Source organism: Manihot esculenta, chromosome 1 (assembly GCF_001659605.2).
Source record: "Manihot esculenta cultivar AM560-2 chromosome 1, M.esculenta_v8, whole genome shotgun sequence".
Classification (NCBI taxonomy): domain Eukaryota; kingdom Viridiplantae; phylum Streptophyta; class Magnoliopsida; order Malpighiales; family Euphorbiaceae; genus Manihot; species Manihot esculenta.
The window spans coordinates 39672307-39695561 of record NC_035161.2 but is presented as its reverse complement, the minus strand read 5'-3'; the positions used below and the strand labels follow the sequence as shown (position 1 = coordinate 39695561).

Genomic DNA, 23255 nt, shown 5'->3' with positions numbered 1-23255 from the left:
AACATACATCCTGAATACCTGTTAAATCCCATACATGATCAAACACATTCATAAAACTTTAAACTTTTTCTTTCATTTACCAAGCTTAGCCTGTGCATGCACAAACTCAAAAACATAAAACCCCACACTGGAGCCCTCAATAAATGCTCCAATGGGGCAACATAACATACATCAAGCTTGGTTTAGCATAACTCATCATAAAACATTACATATAGATCATGTATAAAAAGGGGTTTACTATAAACATTAGGGCCAAGCACAATACTAAACCTCATTACATTATCTTACATTACATCACTTTACATTATACATGTCCACTACTATACTATTACATGACACACCTATAACATACCCTTAACCATTACTCTTTTGACTCTCTGTGCTACCTCTGGTCCTGCAAAACTGGGGTTAGGGGAAAGGGGTGAGCTAAAAAGCCCAGTGAGCAGAACAATAAAATAATTCATTAAAACATATGCTATCATGAAATGCATCACATCACAACAAATCGCATCAAGGATGGAATTGTCACCAATAGCCCTCTGCAAAACGCACCAGGTCTAGCCGTGCCAGGAGCGATACGGCCACACCTGGTTTTCTCTTACATATACATATCATAGCAAGTCCAACTGTGCCAGGGGCGATACGGCCTCACCTGGTCTTTCCATCTCATATCATATCATACCATCTCATGTCATATCATATCATCTCATGCCATATCATATCATATTGAGGGCTAGAGGATCATCCAATATCCATCCACAACAACATCATCATATAATGCAATGCAACATATTCGTGGATTCTAATGCAACAACCTATAAACATGGCAATCGTGATGCATGGACATGCTTAAAAGTTAATTTGCTTTAAATAAAAGAGTTGTGTTCTACTCACCTCTGGCTACCTCTGGACTAACTCTGAAGCAGCTAACTTACTGCTGAACTCCTCGGTTCCTCAGGTCCGATCCTATACAGGTGGACTCAAATGAGGGACCAAACATACTCGAATAGGACTTTAAACATCTCCCCAAAAACCCCTAAAGCATCATAAAACAATCATAGAAATCATGCAAAAGAAGGCTGAACAGGGCACTTTCGGCGGCAGGTTCGGCGGCCGAAAGTCCCTCCAGAGCCGAAACTCAGCCACTTTCGGCGGCCGAAAGTGGTTCCAGAGCCGAAACTCATGCATGTTCGGCGACACCTTCGGCGGCCGAAACTCCCCTCTAGAGCCGAAAGTCCAACTTTCGGGGGTAGGGTTCGGTAGCCAAAACAAGTCACCACAGGCAGGTTCGGCGGCCGAAAGTCCCTTCGGCTGTCGAACCTGAGTTCTTCCAGAATGGCAGAACTTAGCTTTCTCATGCACAAACAGCCTCCAAACCTTTCAAAACAGTCCAAAACCTCACATGCTCTCTCCCAAACATGCATACACACTCCCTCATGCATATAGGGCATAAACTTACTTAAACTTCACAACATAACATCACGTAAACAAACATTAAGCATAAAACCCACATAAACCTAACATTTTTCTCTTCTAGCTTAAACATGCATCTCTACCCTCTAAACCCCTCAAAACCTTCATAAAACTTACTTAAAACATTGCAAAAAATGAGGATCTACACTTACCTCTTGAAGATCGAGGGTTGGTGCGACCCAAACTTGGAAATGTGGAGAGAGAGAGTTCCAAAGGTCTCCAAGCTCCAAAATCTTGCTCTAAGCTTAAAACTCTTCAAAACAAGGATAAAACTCATGAAAACTTGAGGGATTTAAAGAAAAAACACGAAAACAACCAAAGGAGGACATAAACGCACCTTAGCTCGAGAATGGGGAGAAAACTCGCCCATTTTCGGTCTGAGTGCCCTTTTATAGGTGGCCGATCAACCATCTTCGACGGCCTAAGCTGCTTCCGCAACTTCACCACCTTCGGCAGCCTAACGTGCCCCCTAAACTATCCCATATAAGGCGGCCGAACTTGAGATTCGGCGGCCGAAAGAAAACCACTTTCGGAAGCCTAACGTGCCTCCTAAACAGCCCCATGTTCGGCGGCCGAACCTGGGCTCTTCCCTCCTTGGTTTTTTCTTTCAAAACTCAATTCCTTTCTAATAAAAACCATCAAAACATGTAAAAACATTCTAGAAAACCTTTACTTTATCCTTCTAGAGAGCTCCGACATCCGAGATTCCACCGGACGGTAGGAATTCCGATGTCTGAGTCTAGCCGGGTATTACAAGCCGCTAGTCACTGAAAGTCTCCACATGATCTAGTTTCCCACATGATCCAGTTTTCCACATAAATAGCAAAAAATAATCAGTTTTTTGTATTAAAACTTCACAGTAAACACAGTATCATCATCTCCAACAAACTTCTTCTGTCATTTCAAAGGTTACCGAATGTCCAAACAAACTTTAACACTCATAGGGTCCGGCGACATAGCTGAATCATTTTTCATATCATACTCTTTATAGTGGCCAACAAAATCCCCGACCAATTTAGCTAACGTCTCGTTATAATAACCAGAAGGGAGGTCTTTAATCAGAACCCAAAAATCAAAATGAGTTAGAGGGATATAGAGAGGATTTTCATTACCTTGTATCTCCTTCCAAACAAGCAGGAATCGATTGTACAACCAAGGGCCCCCATTCCCTATATTTTCAAAATCAACATTATTAAAAAATCGATAGAGATATCTTTTTGCCTCTAATTCCATAATAGATACCCCCTCTAAAGGATGCCATAAAGTTGTCAAAGAGGTCTGTATATTATGAAAATTGATTGGATTGTATATGAGAAATATCTCCACCATACATAAATCATAAGTGACGATCGGAATATCTCTGGAGCTCTTAATAGGGACAACAACATCTTCTTCTTCATCGATAGTCAATTAACGCAGATCGTCTTTCATGGGGAAGGAGAAATAAGAAGTTAAGTTTAAGAAAATGGAAAAGGCGAGAGTATCGAGTCACAAAGGGACCACAGAGGGAAATTTGCATCGATAATTAAAATTACTTCTGTTTATATATTACTACTTATATCATTAAATTTAAACATAAAATGAAATGATTCATAAAAGATGGAGATAGTTGAATTGAATTGAAAAATGGACACATAGACTATGGAACTCTTTCTTATTGATTCTGACTACTCTTATTTTATAGGATATCTGTAAGAAAAGAAATATAGGTGTTTTTGAGTTTAATCTCTTATTTTATAGGATATCTATAAGAAAATAAATATAGGTGTTTTTGAGTTTGTACAATATGATCTTATCGCTATATCATATTGTATCTTTATTGATTTTAGAATTTTATAGCATAATAATGTTTTTATTAATTATGCCTCTCAGCCACATCGGTATTGTTTAGTTGCTTATTGGTATCCCCTCATTTGAGATATATCAAGCTAAATAGTGATTTGCCTTGACTGGATCAGTTTCGCCATGCTGCTATTATTGTAATAGCTAAAGATAGTATATGTAGGATTTTGCATGGTATTACTATGCAAATATAGTGTTCTTCTATTATGGTAGGAAAGACACGTGTTATGCTGGCAGCAGTCGAAATGATATACGATGCAGACTTTTTAATCTATTGCATGTGAAACTGATTATGCTATAGTATATAATACTTTTCATAGTTCATCTTCTGCAGTATCATAAAATATTAGAGTTTCGATTCTAATTACGTTTAATTTTTATTTTCACATTTCAAATATTTTGTTTTAATGGATTTATTGTCAAGTAAATACTATTGCAAATACAGTAGCTAAGTTTTGCCTATGAAATTTATTACTCCTAGATTGGCACCAGTATCATTTGCTACCTTTATGTTCTTTATTATAATAAAATTTTATTGCAAGTTGCAGCTATGTAATGCAGATATTGATTTGCGGAGGAAAAATTTAGAAATTATCTCATTTAGATATAATATAATTTCTTCAAAAAATTATTAAAAGACATGTTTTGAGTTTTAACTTTAATTTTTTAATTTTTTATATTTTATTTTTTACAATGTAAATACCTTACTATACACAAAAAGTCTTATTCAATCTTCTTGTAGTCATTATATACCCTTACATTATAATATATTTAAAAAGAGCTAAACATATATATATTTGATAAGGTTGACCCTAATCTTATTATTATATCGTGATGAATTTCTGCTAATTTATAGCAGTCGGAGTGAAGTGATATTTTTATTGATTTTTCTATTTTTGTATTAGTTACATCTGATCACTCACATGAGCCCATTTTCTATCTAGGATTATTAGGCTTATATCGGGATCATTTATCTCTAACTGCTATTATTATTATTGTAATTGATATCAAAGAGTCAATCGTTTATGATATTGTCAATAAAATTTGTCATCCTTCTACTATTGCCGGTGAAACTCGAACTTTCCTTATAAATATTAAATAGATTTTTTATAAGAGCATTCGTTGAGTTTGCGTTGGACTCTTTATTATTGTGTTATGCATTGTGCAAGTCGATACTCTTTTTTATTTGGAAAATTAGTGCAATGATAGCAGTTATATTATCTTTTAATTCTCAACTTTTATATGTCTCATTCAAGCATAATCCTCGATCAACTAATTGTTTGGCTGATACTGTTATTAAACTCTATTTGAAAAATATTTTTTATATCACGATGGTTAAGTTACTATTATTTGAATTATCAATAATTTTTATAATAATATTTTTTATTATGTTTTGCAGTTTTATAATATATTTTTTATGTGAAAAATTTTTAAAATTTTTTGATTTATTTTATATTTAATATAGATCATTGTGTTGAATTAAATATATATTTTATAATATATAAAGTTGTAATATTTTTAAATCTCAACGTAAATAAAAATAATTTCATATGTTGCATAACGGACCGTTTGTGGGATTGTAAAATTCAAAGAAAACTGCACCGCCCCAAGGCCTTCAAGGGAAAAAGGCCCAGCCTGACCACGTCAGTAAACGTGGCACCGGCCACGAAGAATAATGTAAACGAACAACCAAAAAATTAATTTGAAAATTAAAAAAAATTAAAAATATTATACGTCAACATTCAATCCCGTCTATCTTACGCTACAAAAAATTTCGAGATTATCAATGAATTTTTTCATTGATAATTTTATAAAAATTCATCGATAAATAAATTATCAACGGATTATTAATGGATTACGATCCGTTGTTAAAAAACTCATTGTTAAAGTTTTACCAACTGTTTTGAAATCCGTTAATATTACTAAAAAATTTATTAATGGAATTTCCGTTAATAATATTAATGGATTTTAAATGTGTGAGTAAATTGAGAGAAAAAAAATTTATTAACCGATTTTAAATCTGTTGATAAATCTATTAGTAAATCTATTGAGAATTTAAATAATTTTAAAATAATTATTATTTTAATTAAATAATAAATTTTATTATTAATATTATTTTTTATTACTTCAATAAGATTTAAAATTATATTATTATTGTTACTAAACTTGTAATTTATGTCCAATATTTATTAGAAAATAAGAGAAAAGTAGATGATAGAAAATGATAAAAAAAAGAAAGAAAAAAGAGAAAAGAAAAAATTATAGAAAAATAAAAATTATGAAAAAGAAGGAAGAATGATAATAGAGTAAAAAGATGATAGAAAAATGAGAAAAAAAAGGAAATGATTAGAGAATAAAATAATAGAAAAAGAAAATGATAGAAAAAAAAATAATATGAGAGGAAATAATATAAATGATAATTATAAAGAAAATTAAGAATAAGGGAAGAAATGAAAGAAAATAATGGAAAGAAAATGGAGAAAGTGAAAGGAAAATTATGGAGGAAAATAAAGAAAATAATTGAAGAGGGAAGAGAATGAGATAAAAAAGGATAAGAGATGAATGGAAAATAATAAGAAAAAAAATGAGAAGAAAAAAAATGAGATAAAGAAAGTGAAATGAAAGAAAGTAATAGAAAATGAAAGAAAATGAGCCAAAGGAAAAGAGAATGGAAGAAGTAAAAATGATAAAATGAATGAATGATAAAAGGAGAAAATGTGGTGTTATATTTATAAAAGCATATTACTAACGGATTCAAATTCGTTAGTAAATTTTTTATAAAAAAAAAGGCGAATTTTTTTTCTCCATAAATTACTAACGGATTTTGAAATCCGTTAGTATTACTAACGGATTCAGATTTTGAAATCCGTTAGTAATACTAACGGATTTACCAACGGATTCAAATCCATTAGTAAATTTAAAAAGAAAAAATTGGACTTTTTTCCTTCTAAAATTACTAACGATTTTTGAAATTCATTAGTAATACCAACGGATTTTCGGATTTACCAACGGATTTAAAATCCGTTGGTAAATTTTTACATAAAATTTTTTTAATTAAAATTTACCAATAAATTTTTAAATCCGTTAATAAATCCATTAAAATTACTAATGGATTTTCATCCGGTAGTAAAATCTATTGGTAAATCACAACATTCTTATAGTGTTATTAGTTAACAAATATTTATAATATATTTTTTAATTAATTATTAATTATTATAATATTTAATTAATAATATAAAAAAGTAAAATTTACTGCAACTAAATATAATGACTTTAGTGGCTTGATCTGAATGGTTTTTGCAATGACTTGATGATTTTAGTGGCTTTTATAGCTCGATTTTGATTATAATAATTTAATTAAAAAAATTTAAATTATTAAATTTTTATGTGTTTGATTAATTTTTTTTATTTGATTTATTGAAAAGTTAACATATTTCTCCTTTGTATTGTATGAGAATTAAATTACATTTTTTTAACATTTTGATTCAAAATGAACTTTTAAAAGAGTAATTCATGTGAGTCACTATCCAAAATCTATCACACTCCAGCAGTAACAGTGATTCCAAAACAGGGCAATCATCATATATGGATCTTTATCTGCCGATTAATTCAAACATAACAATAAAACAAATGATACCCATCAAGAAAAAACCACTAACTAAAAAATCTTTTTACTGAAAGGAAATAGAGAAGAGTGGTGGAGACTATATGCGTTGGTGGGAAATGTGGGTTCATGTCACGTGGCATGCAATGAAATGCGAGCAAATACACAGGTTGGACAGAATTGCTGAGAGATCTCCACCAAATTGGTTGGATTCGTGGGCTCATCTGCCCACTCAGTACCTACCCATAACTCACCCGCACAAGCCTAACTAGCCAATACCATATTTTGGAAGGAAAAAAAAAACAAAAAATTAATTAATAAGACTCAAACATCTTATTGTAATATTAATTTTTTATTATATTAATTTAATATAACCCTATAATTTAAATAAATATTTTCGTAATTGAGAAACATAATTCACTTTTATAAATAAATTAAAATCGTTGGAAATCTCTTTTATAAATAAATATTAATAACTTTCTATTAATGGATAAATTTTTTTCTGTGAATAAACTTGTCGTTAACCAATAACATTACCTTATTTTTTCTCAAAGGCATGAAGATATCATTAAAAGCCATTACTAAAATAATTGAAAAAGTACAATTACGATCATGACATGTTTAAAACAAATCACGTGAATAAATATGAAAGGGAACTTAAAGAAAAAGAAGAAAAACTTAATAGGTTTTTTTAATAATTATTTTTAATTTTATTTAATGAAACTTTGCAAAATAATAAAATGTCACGTTCGTGGTCCATGACGCGCCTAAGAAGGCGGTTCATAAGTTAGATCCACGTGATTATTAATACTTAATTTTTTTGTTTGCTATAAAAATGTATAAAAACTTAATTAATTATAAATATTTAATTTATATTTTTATATAAAATTTATTATAATTTTAAATAAAATAAAAATAAAATTTTCTATATTTATAATTTTGATTTGTTTTCTTGACATACAGGTTTTACTTGACAAGCGGAGCTGAAGAAAATGTTATTAGTTTTAATTCAGTTTTACCACCGACAAAAATATCTATTGCAACTTTTGTCCTACGAGTCATGATAAAATAAGGAGTCAAAGTCAATACGAGGGAAGGTGATTGATTGGAATAACTCGTTTTGTTTTATTATGAGATCGGGTGCACTGAATCTAAATATGCCTTTCCGTTTTGTATGGTGCACCCGACCCGCGCAGTCCAGGAGATTCATGGTCCGCGTGGTAGTTTTGTAATAAAATAGAACCACATACATTTTTTCAGACAATTTTTACTATAATTTGAATTTTTTTGACATTTTGATTAATTGAATATGTACATAAACATGTAAACAATATTTATATTTATATTTAAATTGATGAAAATATATAATTAATAAATGTAATTAATCTTTTAAATCTTTATTAAAAATCTATAATAATAATTGGATGGTAGAGGATGAGATGGGTGCATTTTGTTATGATAAGCTCAGTTGCGGATAAACCACTCTCCTTGCGACAATCCAATAAAGAATATTAAATAGCAAGGACCCATGACAGCAGGTGAAGGTGAAGCACCGGATAATCACCCACCCAACTCCCGAGTGGGAGAGAGACAGAGAAGTAACACACTCCTATACCGTATCCAACACTAGGAGGAAGATGGAAGATGAAAGGGAAGAAGAAGAGAGAAAAAAATAAATAAAATAAAGAAAAAAGAGAAGCATCTTTTTTTTTTTTGGCTTATCGTGAGTGCGAGGTAGACACGCAGTGTGCAAAGTGGACCCACCATCTTTGTGTTGGGTATACTGTACTGTCATCTTCTCTCTCTCTATCTCGCGTCTAACTCTGAGGTAAAAAAAAAAAAGTACTAAAGATTGTTGATTACTTGACATTATTATTTTTCTGTACTATACCAAACCATACCACACCTCATTTTCCCACAAACGAAACTCCTTTGTATCATCATCATCATCGCCACCGTCCAGACATTTCCCACATTTGTCTTTGTCGCCGTGTACTTTCTGGCAGTATGGCCGATCTGCTTCTGCTCTACCGGGCTGTGACTTAATTATTTTTTTCCCGGGCTAGTAAGTTTTTTCTGTTTTCTTGTTCTTTTTTAGTTTGTGGGTGCTTAGTTTAGCTGGATGGAGTTCAGAGCCTGAACTTGGGATTAATGCACTTAGAGTTTGTATACCGGATTTTTGAGCGGGGGATTTAATTCATTAAGGGGTACTGGCATGTGGTTTGCTCTTAATTGGAACCATGGGTGTGGGTTGTACTGTTTTTGGACTTTTGGGGAAGAAGCGAAGATGATTTGGTGAATTTCTCAACTATTATTATTACTTTTTATGGGGTTTAGTTAAAGTTCTGATCTTTCAAGGGAAGCGGGTTTAATTAATTAATTTTTTTTAAACAAAAAATACTGTCGGTTCAGTTCGTGAATTTGGAACTTTCGGGTATCTGCGTGTGATCCATGGAAGCTAGATTTGGAGGTGAAGCTCAAGCTTATCATTTCTGCCGCATGGGCACCACAGATATGCGGGCAGTGGGGAAGAGAAATTTAGAATGGGATTTGAATGATTGGAAATGGGATGGCGATCTTTTCATTGCTAGCCCTTTGAAGCCAGTACCATCTGGGGGCATGGGTAGGCAACTTTTTCCTGTTACAACAGGAATTCCAGTAAATGGGAATCCTTCTAATAGTTCATCCTCCTGCTCTGATGAAGTGAATCCGGGAATTGAGAATGGAAAGACGGAATTAGAGAAAAAAAGAAGGGCTATCGTCATTGAAGATGATAATTTACATGGTGAAGAAGTGGGTAACCTTAGTTTGAAGCTGGGGGGCCATGGTTTTCCAATTATTGAAAGGGAGATGGGAAGTTGGGAGGGAAACAGTGGAAAGAAGACCAAAGTGGTTGGGGGTAGGATGAGCAGTGCCGTTTGTCAAGTCGAGTACTGTGGTGCTGACCTGAGCAGTGCCAAGGATTATCATAGACGACATAAAGTTTGTGAAATGCATTCCAAGGCCAGTAAGGCCCTTGTGGGAAATGTTATGCAGCGTTTTTGTCAGCAGTGTAGTAGGTATGCGTTCATTTACTGATCGATGTTATTTGCATTTGTTATTTGTTTCTGTATTGGTTGCTTACTACCGTGAGAAAACACATATTATGAATTTTGACACTTTGATGATGCTACGGAGCGTGTTTTGATTCCAAAGTGAGGCATAAAATTGGAAATAAGTTGAATAAGTTTTGTCTTATTAAAATTTTGTTACAGGATGTGGCTCCATAAAATAGTATGGCTTTCTGAGAATGTTACTAAGGCTTGTGCTTGCTCCTTATATCATAGCTGTAACTCCTGTTAAAAATCCTGGAAAAAATTATTTGTTTTAGGTGATAATTTGGTAAATTGTTGCCAGATTTCATGTCCTTCAAGAGTTTGATGAAGGGAAGAGAAGTTGCCGCAGACGTTTAGCTGGCCATAATAAAAGGAGGAGGAAAACAAATCCTGAAGCTGTTGGTAATGGAACTTCATTGAATGATGAACGGACTAGTAGTTATTTATTGATAAGTCTCCTGAGGATTCTTTCAAACTTGCATTGTGAGTATTTCCATGCTTTTCCCAGTAAAATTATGGGGTTTAAGTCTATGCATGAATATAATGAGATATTTCCTTGATTTTCTGAATTTATAGTGTGCAAACCTGTAAGCATATTAGTATCTTCTTTTTATGGTAGATATATATTTGACCAAGTAATGCTGTCTTTTACAAATTGCAGCTAATAGGTCAGATCAGGTCACAGATCAGGATCTTTTATCTCATTTATTAAGGAGCCTTGCGAGCCATTCTATCCAACATGGAGGAAGAGATATATCTGGGCTTCTTCAGGAACCTCGGGATTTGCTGAATGATGGTACATTTGGAAATTCAGAGGTACTCTCAATTTTGCTCTTTGTTGAAATCCTTCCAAGGCCTATAAAAGAACATCTGACAGTTAATGTTTCTGGGTCTCTGCAGCAAGTTGTGTGTGCTCATGGTGCCAACGGTGCAAATATGCAAACCTCTTGCCTTGTGAAACCTAGCATTCCGAACAACTATCCAGCATATTCAGAAGTTCGAGACAGTTCTCTAGGACAGGTCAAGATGAACAATTTTGATTTGAATGACATGTATGTTGACTCAGATGATGGCGCCGAAGATATAGAGAGATCGCCTGTCCCTACAAACATGGGGACTAGCTCCCTTGATTGCCCTTCATGGGTACAGCAAGATTCACATCAATCAAGTCCCCCACAGACAAGTGGAAATTCAGATTCAGCATCTGCACAGTCACCTTCTAGTTCTAATGGAGATGCTCAGGTATATATTTATTGAATATGATTACCTTTCCAGTTTGAAATTATGTAGTGGAAAGGATTCTTTGTAAAATTCTCAAGTCCCTCTAAAACATTGGCATATTGAGATGATGATATATTCAATAGTAGTTGGATTTTTTTCGATAAGAAGACTTTTAGAGTATTTGGTTGAGACAATGAAAGTTTCTCTTTTAGATGTGTCACCTTTCCAGATAAGTTTAATTGGTTATACTAAATGCATATTGTTAGCCTATTTTACTATTTAAATTTGCCTAAAATTTTACGTCATTTTGCATTTTGGTCTTTTATTTGTGTAAATATTAACATTGAACTTCCCTTTCTACTGTTGCAGAGTCGTACAGATCGAATTATTTTCAAACTGTTTGGTAAAGAACCAAATGATTGTCCTCTTGTCCTGCGTGCACAGGTACATAAAATTTATTGTATTACTGCAATTAGTTGGGACTTCATCTCAAATATATTGATTATGTGAACTCTATAAATTTTCAGATTCTGGACTGGCTATCTCATAGTCCCACTGATATTGAGAGCTACATTAGGCCTGGTTGTGTCATTCTAACTGTTTATCTTCGTCAGGCTGAGGCAACATGGGAGGAAGTGAGCTTGCACACATTTTTATGAATTTCTTTTTTCTCAAATATCCCATGCAATATTTGTGGTCTTACAGTTTGAATTTCCTCTTGTGTAGCTTTGCTGTAATCTTAGCTCCAGTTTGAGTAGGCTTCTGGATGTATCAGATGATGCTTTTTGGAGGACTGGATGGGTCTATATCAGGGTGCAACATCAAATAGCATTTGTTTGCAATGGTCCGTTAACTTTTAGTTTCCACATTATTAACTTTGTTACATGCTGGAGTAAATAACAGTATTTATTTTTGGAATACTTGGGCATTTTTGGTGATGCAGGGCAGGTTGTTGTTGATACATCCTTGCCTCTCAAAAGCAACAACTATAGTAAAATTTTAAGTGTCACACCAATTGCAATATCTGCATCTGAAAGAGCTCAATTTGTGATTAAAGGAATCAACCTGTATCGGCCTACCACAAGGTAGTTGCTGCATTTGATTTCCACACAAAGCTAGTGAAATTTTAGATTAGTTGTGATTAGCCTTTTCTTCTATTAGCTCAATGCGCTACTAAAAATCCTGTTACGTTGTTTTTTTTCTCTTAGCAGATTACTCTGTGCAGTAGAAGGGACGTATATGTTCCAGGAAAATACTCAAGAACTAATGGACAGTGTTGATAACTTGAAAGGATATGAGGAACTCCAATGTGTTAACTTTTGTTGCTCTATTCCCACAGTTTCTGGAAGAGGATTCATTGAGGTGTTGTTGCTCATTACTTCCTATTGAATTTCCTGTTGTTTTGTTACCTGCATTTATTTAGCTGGGGCAATATGATAGTTCAGAACTTCAGATATATAAATTTTGATATTTCATCGAATAGCACTTACCCATCCTGCTGTAGAAAGCAAAGAACACTCAAAAGGGAAGAGAAACAATTCTCAGATTTTCTATATTATCAATAATAATAAATTCTACTAAAATACCTAGATGACATAGATATTTATAGTCTATAATAACTAGTCCTAGTATTAGGATTAGGAATCCCAAAACAAGAAAATGCTACAACTTTTTTACTAGGACAATACTAGACCTCATAGTTCTAAAGTATTCCTAAATAATAGATATCTAAACTCCTAATTGTATTAGAAAATCTGAATTAAATGTCTTAATTTCACAATTAAGATTAAGTCAAAATAGTTCTTAAATCTAATCTTCCTTGACTGCATCACACCTTCTGTGATATATATAAATCTTGCAACTATCTGTGTTTGTTTTGGTGGGATTGTGGATGTGTACTTTTATTTGCAAATTGTTAAGAGTCCTGCGTATGTAATATTGCAAATTAGGTTTGCATGGGCTAGCTCGAGCCTGTTTTCATTTGCTTCTTCATTAATATGCTGCCTCTAGTTACGGGTGAACCGGCTGTTGGATACTCATTTTTGCAGGACCACCACGTGGTTTGTTTATTTGGCTTTTACATGACATTATTGAAGCTTCTTATTCATCTAAAATTGTCATGTATATAATCTTGGGGTTTTGCTCTGTTTGAACCAGGAAAAAAGAATATTGCTATCATGTGATTCCATTATTAGAGCCACAGCAATAGCTATATTCAGTGACTGCCATTTACTGGCTGTCAAATCAAACTTCCTTGTTTATTTGGGTGGTCTGAACTGGATGCCACATTCTTGAGATGGATAATTCTTTCAAATTTCCATTTTTCCTCTGCAATTTATTCATTAAAACTATTTGTACCTTGTGCATTGCGCTTATTAAAAACTAATCAGCTTATGGAATATGCATCAGCAGCTGGCTTCCAACTTGATTCTATTATTATATACATGTGGTATGCAAATGTTTACCGTTCTGGTCCTGGAATGTGGATGTTCATAGAATATCTATACTTTTTTGAATGTGCCATTCTGTGAACTTCATTTGATCTTCGCCCTGTCCAGATCGAAGATCATGGTTTCAGCAATAGCTACTTTCCTTTCATAGTTGCAGAGGAAGATGTTTGTTCAGAGATCCGTATGCTTGAGAGTGTTCTGGAGTTGGGTGAAACAGATGCTGATGCTGCTGGAACTGGGAAAATGGAAGCCAAAAATCAAGCTATTGACTTCATTCATGAAATAGGTTGGCTTTTTCACAGAAGTCAATTGACATCCAGATTGGGCCACTTGGATCCTTGCATGGACCTCTTCCCTTTAAAAAGGTTCAAGTGGCTCATGGAGTTCTCCATGGACCATGAATGGTGTGCTGTAGTGAAAAAACTCTTGAGCATACTTCTCAAAGGCGTTGTTGGTACAGGAGAGCACTCATCTCTAAACCTTGCATTGTCAGAATTGGGCCTCCTCCACCGAGCTGTGCGGAAGAATTCTAGGCCTCTAGTGGAGCTTCTTTTAAGATATGTTCCTGGGAATGCAGGACCTGAAAACAAGCTTCTGATTGAGGGAAGCCACGATTACAACTTGTTTAGACCTGATGTTACAGGACCTGCAGGTTTGACGCCTCTACACATTGCAGCTGGCAAAGATGGTTCTGAAGATGTACTGGATGCTTTAACTGAAGATCCTGGAATGGTAATTCTTTTTATAATTAATTTATTTATGAAAATGCTGCTAAAGATGATATGATATGTTTTTCTGGTCTGAGGTTTCAATATTACATTTTTAGGCGGCGCGTTTCTTCTGTTTGGACCATGGTGCTTAAGATTACATTTTGGCTGTATTTAGTGTTGGGAACTTGTGTTGGCCATGTTTGTTTGTACATTTGCAGAACTAGGTTGATGTGGAGGTTCCATTTAAGCAAGAAAAGTTAAGCTGTTGCTGTCTCTAGCCGCTTTTTTTTTTTTTTTTTTTTTTTTTTTTTTTTTTCTGGTGGAGGGCCAGGGTGTATTTTTTAAATTATTATTATTATTTGGTGGTCTATTGGGGTCTGGCTTCTCACTGGCAATAGGCAGCAGTCCTCTAAACTTTATAAAGTTGGCCATCTTCATTATACAGCCAAGTGATGACCAATTTCTTTTCCTTCCATGTATAGATGTTTAGACTAGAATCAAATGCAGCCAGTATTTATATTTTGGAAATTAAATTTAGCATAATCTTTGATCATCCTCAGATATAAATGATGTGCTTCTGTTTGATACAGGTGGGAATTAAAGCATGGAAGAGTGCTCGTGACAGCACGGGTTTCACCCCAGAAGATTATGCTCGTCTCCGAGGCCACTACTCATACATCCACTTGGTACAGAAGAAAATTAACAAGAGACCAGCTGTGGGGCATGTGGTGCTAGACATTCCTGGCACTCTATCTGACTGCAGCACTAACCATAAGCAAAATGAAGGGGTGACCACTAGCTTTGAGATTGGACAAACGGCAGTGAGACCCATTCAGCTGCCCTGCAAGGTTTGCCATCAAAAGCTGGATTATGGTTCAGCTGGGAGATCATTGTTGTATAGGCCTGCAATGCTGTCAATGGTGGCCATTGCTGCAGTTTGCGTTTGTGTGGCTCTTTTATTCAAGAGTTGTCCTGAAGTTGTGTACGTCTTCCGACCCTTCAGGTGGGAATTGTTGGACTATGGAACAAGCTAAGCTTTCTAACTCCCAGCTTGATGGCATAGATAGGTGGTGTGCATTTACAGACCGTTAAGTTGAGAATTCATGTGGAAGCAGTGCGTGAGGACGAGTTTCAGATTCAGTAAATGTTATTGACATATATATATATTTGCAGTTTTTAGAGGTAATTCTAACCGGTGGAAAATGGTTGGGATGTCTAGCATTTGTAACCTTAATTTAGGTTCCTAAATGAAGTTGAAAATCCTAAACTTTGGGGAGTTGTTTTGTTTCACTTTTCCCTTTGGCATGGTTTATTTTAAGATTTCAAATGAAATAATTTTATAAAATTATATATGATTTTAATTTTTTAATGAAAAAAATTATTAAAAAATAAATAAATTGAATTGAATTTTTCCAAAAAGATAGCGTCAATGTTGAAAGTAGAAAATAATTATGAGGTGTAGGGAATTAGAAGTGGATGATGGTGTTTTAGGTTGAAATTCTCATGTCGGCTCATGGCAAATACTACTTTTTTTTTTTAAATAAAAAAATTTTATTAAAAAAATGAAAGCAAAAAAAAAATATATACTGGAAGATTTTGAGTTCGATCCTGTTGAAGCTAGTTATATAAAAAAATAAAAAGAATAATAAAATCAATTACATCCAAATGAATGCACGGGCGTAAGTGTGACCTGAAAGGCATGAACAGGAGTATCATAGTCATGCCGGTTGAACCTGACAAGTACGTTAAAAAACATGAACGCTGTTATTAATTAAGCAGGTGCTTCACGCTATAAATGATGTTGATGTCCAAATGGCCGGCTGTTGATTTTCGTCACAGTTGCAACACTAATTCAAAAAACTTTTTATTTCTTTTTTTTTTCCTTTTAATTTCTATGTTTCAAAAAGACCAATCAGGGCCTATTTTGTCTATCTGGCCATCAATAAATCCAATACCGGACATAATCCTAAAAGTTGGGAGAAAGATAAATTAAGAAACTATGGGTTAATCCTAATGGTCTTATTGAACCCTTTTTCAAACCAGAAATGAATGACAAGTCACAGTGGAACACCTCTCTTCCACCCTAGCTTAGCCCCACACATTTTTGCTTTTTTTATTTATCTTTTCTAAAGCTATTTTTCTCCCTTTATTGGGCATCTTGTTTAGACCCACAAGGGCCTAATTGATATTTTATACAATTGGTACTACCCATCTCATCTGTACATCAATATTCTCATTTTACTCTATAAATACCTGCATAGAACTTTCATATTTTTGCCGTCATCTGTCTCTCTTTCAATCATATTAGTAGTTGGGTGTTGTGAGATAAACCAAGATGGATAGTGCAAGGCCTCCTTTGGCATTTCTCTCTCTGGCCTTTGCTTTGCTTCTTTCTTGCGCCGTTTGTGTAGGTTGGTATTTTACCCATTAGCAGAATATGATTTTTGTATGTTTGTATTTTGATTTCATTTTAATCACAGTTCTTGTGGACCTGAACATTTTGGTTCTATGCCATGCAGAGTCAAGATACCATGGAAGAAACCAGTACCGGATGGTAAGTTCTTGTTAAGTAATGACATTCTGAGCTTAACAAACATTGAATTTATTACAAGCATCAAGCAAATGTTACCTTTTTACACGTATAGGCAAATGACGGTCGGAGGATGTGGTGCATTGCAAAGCCATCGACAGAGGCAGGGACGCTTTTCCGCAACATAGATTTTAGCTGTGGGCAAAGTGGAGTGGACTGTACTCCAATTCAACCGGGTGGTAGCTGCTTCAATCCAGACACACCTGTTTCACATGCCTCTTATGCCATGAATCTCTTCTACAAGTTTGCAGGCAAGCACCCTTGGGATTGCAATTTCAATGGCACTGGTGTTACTGTCCCTCAGAACCCTTGTAAGTTTCATCTCAAAGGCTTTTTTTTTTTTTTTCTTTCTAATTTCAATTGAACTTGAGTTAATTTGTTTGGCAGCTTTTGGTACCTGCATCTACCCTCTGTGACGAGAGAAAGAGAGAGAGAGTCAAGAAGTAGAGACTAGACAGCACAGTTTCAATGTTTTTGTTTGTAGTTGCCTTGGATTGAGGGGTTATAACTTCTAATATGATGCCTTGATATGTATTGGATGAGAGGCAGACTCGACTCATTTGTAGAAGGGCTGAGGCTGGTGCTAATTAATTACCAATGTTTTCTATTGATTAACAGCTAAGAGTGTTTGCGTTCCAACTTCCAATCAACCTCAGCTTCAAGTTATATAAAATAAAAAGAAAAGAAGGAAAATCAATAGAACTTTACCCTTTCATCTTTCCAGTATAATGAATAACAGAATATGTAAATATCTTGCCTCCTGCTAAAGTGTGGTAGCAGAACCCAATTCTTCCATCTACGTCGAAAATTACTATAGGAAAGGGGCATAGCTTATTCAAGTTCAAGCATAGGCATCAGATGCAACTATCCCTGTACAGCCTTTAAAATGTGAAAAGAATGAATCGGGATATTTACCTGGAAGCTCAAACGATTTGAGTCGGATAACACACAGAAAAGGATTTCATTTAACCAATTAGAAATTGAAATAATCCATCTCCTGGCCCAAACATTGCAATGAAAGCATCCAACTCACTAAGTAAAACAGTAACTTCCTTGGCCAAAAGAACACGTTAATACTTGATAATACATTTCGTTGCTGCTCTGCTGCCAGGCAGCTCATTGCTTCCAGTGTCATCAATTTAAACAAAATTCTCTTGCATTTTATAGCACCAACACTGGTAATTAAAAGGAGAGATCAAAAAAAAAAAGAGAGGAAAAAAAAAAAAGAAAAGAACATTGAATTAGGGCATCTTATGTATGAGAGATTTGACCATTAGATTTGTAGTGCAGCAAAGCAAGAAATCAAGCCAAATTATTCTTCAACTACCAGCCAAGCAAGCATTGACAGCAAGCACAGGATAAATCAATCTTAAGCTTGAGGCTTCTCCCACTTGAGGGGCTTCACAACCTCCCAGGTGAAGTCTGGGTCATCCCTTCCAAAGTGTCCGTATGCAGCTGTCTTCAAGAACCTGCTGTTGCCACCCCTCTTGAGATCTAGGTTGATGGTGATCATTCCGGGTCTAAAGTCAAAGTTCTCCTTCACAATCTTGAGTATCTCCTTGTCAGGAATCTTTCCAGTTCCATAGGAATCCACAAACACTGACAAAGGCTCAGGCACCCCAATGGCATAGGAGACCTGCACGATACACCTGCGAGCAAGATCATTTGCCACAATACTCTTGGCTGCCTGCCTAACAATATAAGCACCACTCCTGTCCACCTTGGTTGGGTCCTTTCCTGAAAAAGCACCACCACCATGGGCTCCCCAGCCACCATAGGTATCTATAATGATCTTGCGTCCAGTGAGTCCTGCATCACCATGGGGGCCACCAATGACAAAACGGCCTGATGGGTTAAGGTGGAAGATGGTCTTCTCATCAAGGTACTTCTCAGGGATGACAGGCTTAATGACATGCTCCTTGAGGTCAGCGGCAATCTCATCGTTTGTGACGGTCTCATCATGCTGAGTGGAGATGAGGACAGTGTGGACACGGACCGGGACCCTGGCTCCGTTGTCATTGTAATACTCAACAGTAACCTGAGTCTTACCGTCAGGTCTTAGCCATGGGCAGGTGCCGTTCTTCCTAACCTCAGTAAGCCGGGCCCCAAGCTTGGTGGCAAGGACATGGCTCAATGGCATATATTCAGGGGTCTCATCAGTGGCATAACCAAACATATGCCCCTGGTCACCGGCACCAATCTCTTCTGGGCGCTTGGTGAAGTGGCCATGGACACCCTGAGCAATATCAGGGCTCTGCTGCTCAATGTTAACTAGGACCTTGCACTTGTCAGCATCAAGACCAACATCATCTGAAACAAATCCAATGCCGCGGCATGTGTCACGAACTATCTTCTCATAGTCTACCTTGGCCTTGGTTGTAATCTCTCCAAAGACCATGACCATGTTGGTCTTAGTGCATGTTTCACAGGCAACCTTGCTGTCAGGATCCTGCTCAAGGCAGGCATCTAGCACCGCATCAGAGATCTGGTCACAGAGTTTGTCGGGGTGGCCCTCGTTCACGGACTCAGAGGTGAAGAGAAAGGTCTCCATTTCCTTCAGCTGCATACATCATAAAGGCAGAAGATACCTTAATAATAATGATGATGAAAAGCAACTCCGTGAAATCTAAGCTTGCTTAAATTCCGAAGAATATAGCATAGAGGACAAAAATAAAATAAATAAATAAAACAGAAAAATATACAATATAGAATAATCTTTTGACATTTTGTGAATTTCAGGGAGGGGTGTCCTGCTCTGCAGCATCTTTTTATTCTCCCCCCCCCCCCCCCCTCCCCATCACCCAATTACTCATGAATAATTAATTAAAAACAGAAATCAACTAACAACACATCCTGGTTAATTGAAGTAGAAGGGGGAAGTACTCGATTTCTAGCTGCACCTGGGAGAGCACTATATTACAAGTCCGATAACGGATAAATACAAAATGAACACCCACTAGATCTATACCAGATTGATATAATGGAAAGGATAACATTGACATCGTAAATAATCCCATCCGATATGAAAAAAATGGTACAAATCCTGAGAAAAAAAAAACATCCATAGAGCTACGGAACTAGAAAAGACCATCAGATCTTGTATTATACTGAAAAAAGAAGGGAAAAACAGGTAAGCATAGGCTATTATACACGCCAAAAATTCCAATTACAATTGAAGTAGAAATTCCAAACAGGTGATAATGACAAAAACTTCAGCAAAGAGTGCTCCAAGGTCATGCCAAGCACAAGATTTCAAAAAGTTCAAGTTCTTTTATAGATCTTCAATTCTACCAAAACAGGTAGCTAAAAGCTCTTAAGTCACACAAGTCAGTATCAAACCCAAACATACTCATAAAACTCATATCTGTAACACGTATAACCAACCAGATCTATAGCATTTGAGCCAAACAAACTAAAAACATAGCTCGTTAGAGCAAGAAACGCAATCGGGAATCGAAAGAGAAGCATTGCGAGACCCAATAAGACTCATTTTCAAGCAGCATAAGCCAGAAGCCATGAACAAAACAAGCAAATAGCATAAAAATCCCTGGAGAAGCTACAGAAAAGGGTATACCTTAGACTAGAGTCAGAATACGAATCTAGACCTTTGTGTGCTCTAACCAGACCTCAAAACAAGCGGTACTGCGAGCGGCTCGACGATTGTCGTCCTCCTGGCACCCGCTATTTATAGACCAAGGGACCTGCTAACTGGTAACCGGATGGAGCAGTTAAGATTCTTTTTAATTTATTGGAGAATCTGCATCTGAGGGTTACTAATTGATTTGGGGAACAAATATAGCCGTTGGATGTCAGAATTTGGAGGCGTGGGATTGGTTGGGGTTGGTGGAAGAGAGATTGGGAAGGCTTTGAAAAGTATCAACTGGCTAATTGATAATTTTTTATTTATGAAAATTAACAGGGAAATGGCCGGTCATTCACCAACCCCTTATCGGTTGGTGGCTTGAGCCGTTGGCTTTGGTTCTTCTTGGGTTTCGGTTTGCTGCCTGGAAAGCCGAATGGTTAATCCCACGCTCAGCGTCGCTCGTGTCGTCAACGCCTGCACCTTAAAATTTTCGCTTATTATACACTACATTTTAGTTCAATTTAAAAAATGGTTTATATAATTAAAATTTTAAAATAAAGAAGTATTTATTTGATTGATTGACTCTCGAAAGCGATCGAAGAAACGTAATAATTTAAAAAAGCACAATCTGAAAGTACAAAGCTGTCCCCGTTGGAAAGGCTGTACGCTAGTGTTGTCATGGGTGTTTTTGGTATATTAAGCTTCGCCGACACTACAGAGCCGACAAAGGGTGCAAAGGCAATTTTTTTAATAAGCATATTATGTACATGTTTTCTCATGTTATATTATGTTAAATGTATTTTTTCAATTTGATTAAAGATGTATATATATAAATAATAGCGGTTTATTAAACCGTTCAGCCAAATGCCTAGGAAAGGAAGAAGAAAGAGAAAGAGAGAGTAGAAATCGAAAATGACAGAATTCATAAGGTGATTTTTGACCTATCACTAATATTGGTTTGAGTTTGTTGAACACGTCCTCTGTTTTGATTGTACTCTTTTGCCTTTTAAGTAAGAGAAAGATAATATTTTTCAAATTTGTTTTTTCTCTAATGTAGCTGCCCCATCTCTAGTTTTCTTCACTATGAATGGGCGTAATGTTAGTTTTACTTTTAATAATTTTTTATTTTTATAAATTTCTAATAATTTTTCACAATATATTTTTTAAATTTCGTAGATAAAAGTTTACACTATGTTTGACTTTTTAGGAAGGGATTTCAAACATTAAAAGTAATTATTTTAGAATCGCGTTGATTTCAATGGCTACTGCTTTTTTTTACCATTGATAACTATGAGCTCTATTTATCTCTTAGCGTGATATCGATTCAAAAATAATTTTAGTTATTTAGAACTTTTTCATTTATTTTGTTATTAATATTTATAATTTATAATTGAAGTCTGTTTAGACTGTATTTTCTTATTGTTTTTTTTTCTAATGTATTGAGTTGATTTGTTAATCGGCATTATTATCAAAGTATTACTCTTGATGCAGTAAGTCAATTATATGAGGTAGGATGATATTAGGAATCGATCATAATTGTGTTTAGTTTGTGGTACTGTTTGGTATATGAATTTATTTTATTTATTATCACTTTAATTTTTTTAAATTTAATTTAAGCGATTAAATTATATTGTGATTTAATTTTTCTATTCATTCACTTTTTTTTTTCAATTCAATAGAACTTTGAAATGCATATTTTAAAGTATGGTAAAAAAATATAAAAAATATTTAATAATTTTTTTCAATTTCAAAATTTACATTTTTTTATTTTAGTGGTAATTTAAAAAATTTGAATGATAGATTCTAATGGAGGAGTTATTAGTGTTGCTTTCTCTCACCTACCTTCTGCAAATAACATATGGTTGGTAAGAAAAATTATTAAACTATTTCCAAATTAAGACTATAAAGCAAACTTTGACTTTACTATTAAAACCATTTGAATTTTAATAAACAGAAAGTTCAACATGATTAATATTTCTAGTATCTTGATGATTTGAAAAAACGAAGAGGATTTTTCAAAATGTAATATATAAAATTGGACTATTTTTATTGTGAAGTAAATATTTAATTATTAATTTGAAGCGATCATTATATGCAATTAAATTGATATTTAGCTTTGCAATTAAAAAATATTTTTCAACTAAGGTCGTTCAAATGAATGTTTAATTTTATTTTTTAAATACTTAATCTGTATTTGTAGTGTATTTGGATTATAAAACAAAATAATTTCACAAATAATTTGACATAAAAGGAAAAAGTGATGACGATGGTTGGTTGGGCATCAACGAAGCCATTCTTTGATGGATGGTGTGGTTAGGAAGTCAAAATCAGAGACTCCTCAAGTTTGGCCACCAACCAAATGGGAACTAAGTGATACAAATTAAAATGATTTTTTAGAAAGTTAAATAATAGTAATTATATATGAACCTGTGTGGGACCATGAGCCAAGTTGAGCCAAGCTGAGCCAGCCAGAAGAGAAGAAAAGTTTATACGCGAAACGACGAGGCAACAACTAGAGAAGTGGGGCAGTTGGGATTTGTTTGGAGCAAAGCTAGGTGCGGTTCCCACCCACGAAAAGACAACATGGATTCCCAAAAGCTTGGCCCAACCGTCACGTGCCCTTTCTACGCGTGGTTGCTAAGGTGCATTTTTCTATCACTAAATTATTAGCTGCATCTAAATATTTA

The 23255-nt window shown here is 34.9% G+C and overlaps 3 protein-coding genes across 6 annotated transcripts; 2 read left to right on the top strand and 1 right to left on the bottom strand.

Moving 5' to 3' along the window:
• The first annotated feature begins 8738 nt into the window (after positions 1-8738).
• LOC110613606 (squamosa promoter-binding-like protein 1) lies at positions 8739-15685 on the top strand. Of its 3 annotated transcripts, none has more exons than XM_021754835.2 (11): positions 8742-9978; positions 10316-10497; positions 10676-10830; positions 10915-11256; positions 11605-11679; positions 11763-11870; positions 11962-12079; positions 12179-12320; positions 12444-12597; positions 13794-14417; positions 14986-15685. In XM_021754835.2, the coding sequence occupies exons 1-11, from the start codon at positions 9371-9373 to the stop codon at positions 15427-15429; spliced, it is 2952 nt and encodes a 983-aa protein (XP_021610527.1). In that variant the 5' UTR covers positions 8742-9370; the 3' UTR covers positions 15430-15685. The 3 variants fall into 3 exon arrangements, with proteins under 3 accessions (XP_021610522.1, XP_021610527.1, XP_021610534.1); XM_021754842.2 differs by having other exon boundaries at positions 8745-9978; positions 12447-12597; XM_021754830.2 differs by having other exon boundaries at positions 8739-9978; positions 10676-11256; positions 12447-12597.
• Positions 15686-15816: 131 nt separating this feature from the next.
• Positions 15817-18193, top strand: LOC110613588 (major pollen allergen Ole e 10). 2 transcript variants are annotated; one of them, XM_021754811.2, is made up of 3 exons: positions 15817-16949; positions 17041-17296; positions 17373-18193. In XM_021754811.2, exons 1-3 carry the CDS (start codon positions 16833-16835, stop codon positions 17399-17401), a joined length of 402 nt encoding a protein of 133 aa, XP_021610503.1. In that variant the 5' UTR covers positions 15817-16832; the 3' UTR covers positions 17402-18193. The 2 variants fall into 2 exon arrangements, with proteins under 2 accessions (XP_021610503.1, XP_021610495.1); XM_021754803.2 differs by having other exon boundaries at positions 15817-16806; positions 16915-16949; positions 17041-17515.
• On the bottom strand, positions 18035-20747 carry LOC110613582 (S-adenosylmethionine synthase 1). Its single transcript, XM_021754795.2, has 2 exons — positions 20560-20747; positions 18035-19545 (listed from the first exon to the last, which is right to left on the bottom strand). Exon 2 carries the CDS (start codon positions 19534-19536, stop codon positions 18355-18357), a length of 1182 nt encoding a protein of 393 aa, XP_021610487.1. The 5' UTR covers positions 19537-19545; positions 20560-20747; the 3' UTR covers positions 18035-18354.
• Positions 20748-23255: the final 2508 nt, after the last annotated feature.

Bases quoted from the DNA above. Each gene is read 5' to 3' on its own strand.
- LOC110613582 (XM_021754795.2), bottom strand. From the start codon at position 19,536: ATGGAGACCTTTCTCTTCACCTCTGAGTCCGTGAACGAGGGCCACCCC.
- LOC110613606 (XM_021754830.2), top strand. From the start codon at position 9,371: ATGGAAGCTAGATTTGGAGGTGAAGCTCAAGCTTATCATTTCTGCCGC. The intron at 11,257-11,604 runs GTATATATTTAT...CTACTGTTGCAG, and splicing joins GTTCTAATGGAGATGCTCAG to AGTCGTACAGATCGAATTAT. The intron at 14,418-14,985 runs GTAATTCTTTTT...TGTTTGATACAG, and splicing joins TAACTGAAGATCCTGGAATG to GTGGGAATTAAAGCATGGAA.
- LOC110613588 (XM_021754803.2), top strand. From the start codon at position 16,731: ATGGATAGTGCAAGGCCTCCTTTGGCATTTCTCTCTCTGGCCTTTGCT. The intron at 16,807-16,914 runs GTTGGTATTTTA...TATGCCATGCAG, and splicing joins TTCTTGCGCCGTTTGTGTAG to AGTCAAGATACCATGGAAGA. The intron at 16,950-17,040 runs GTAAGTTCTTGT...TTACACGTATAG, and splicing joins GAAGAAACCAGTACCGGATG to GCAAATGACGGTCGGAGGAT.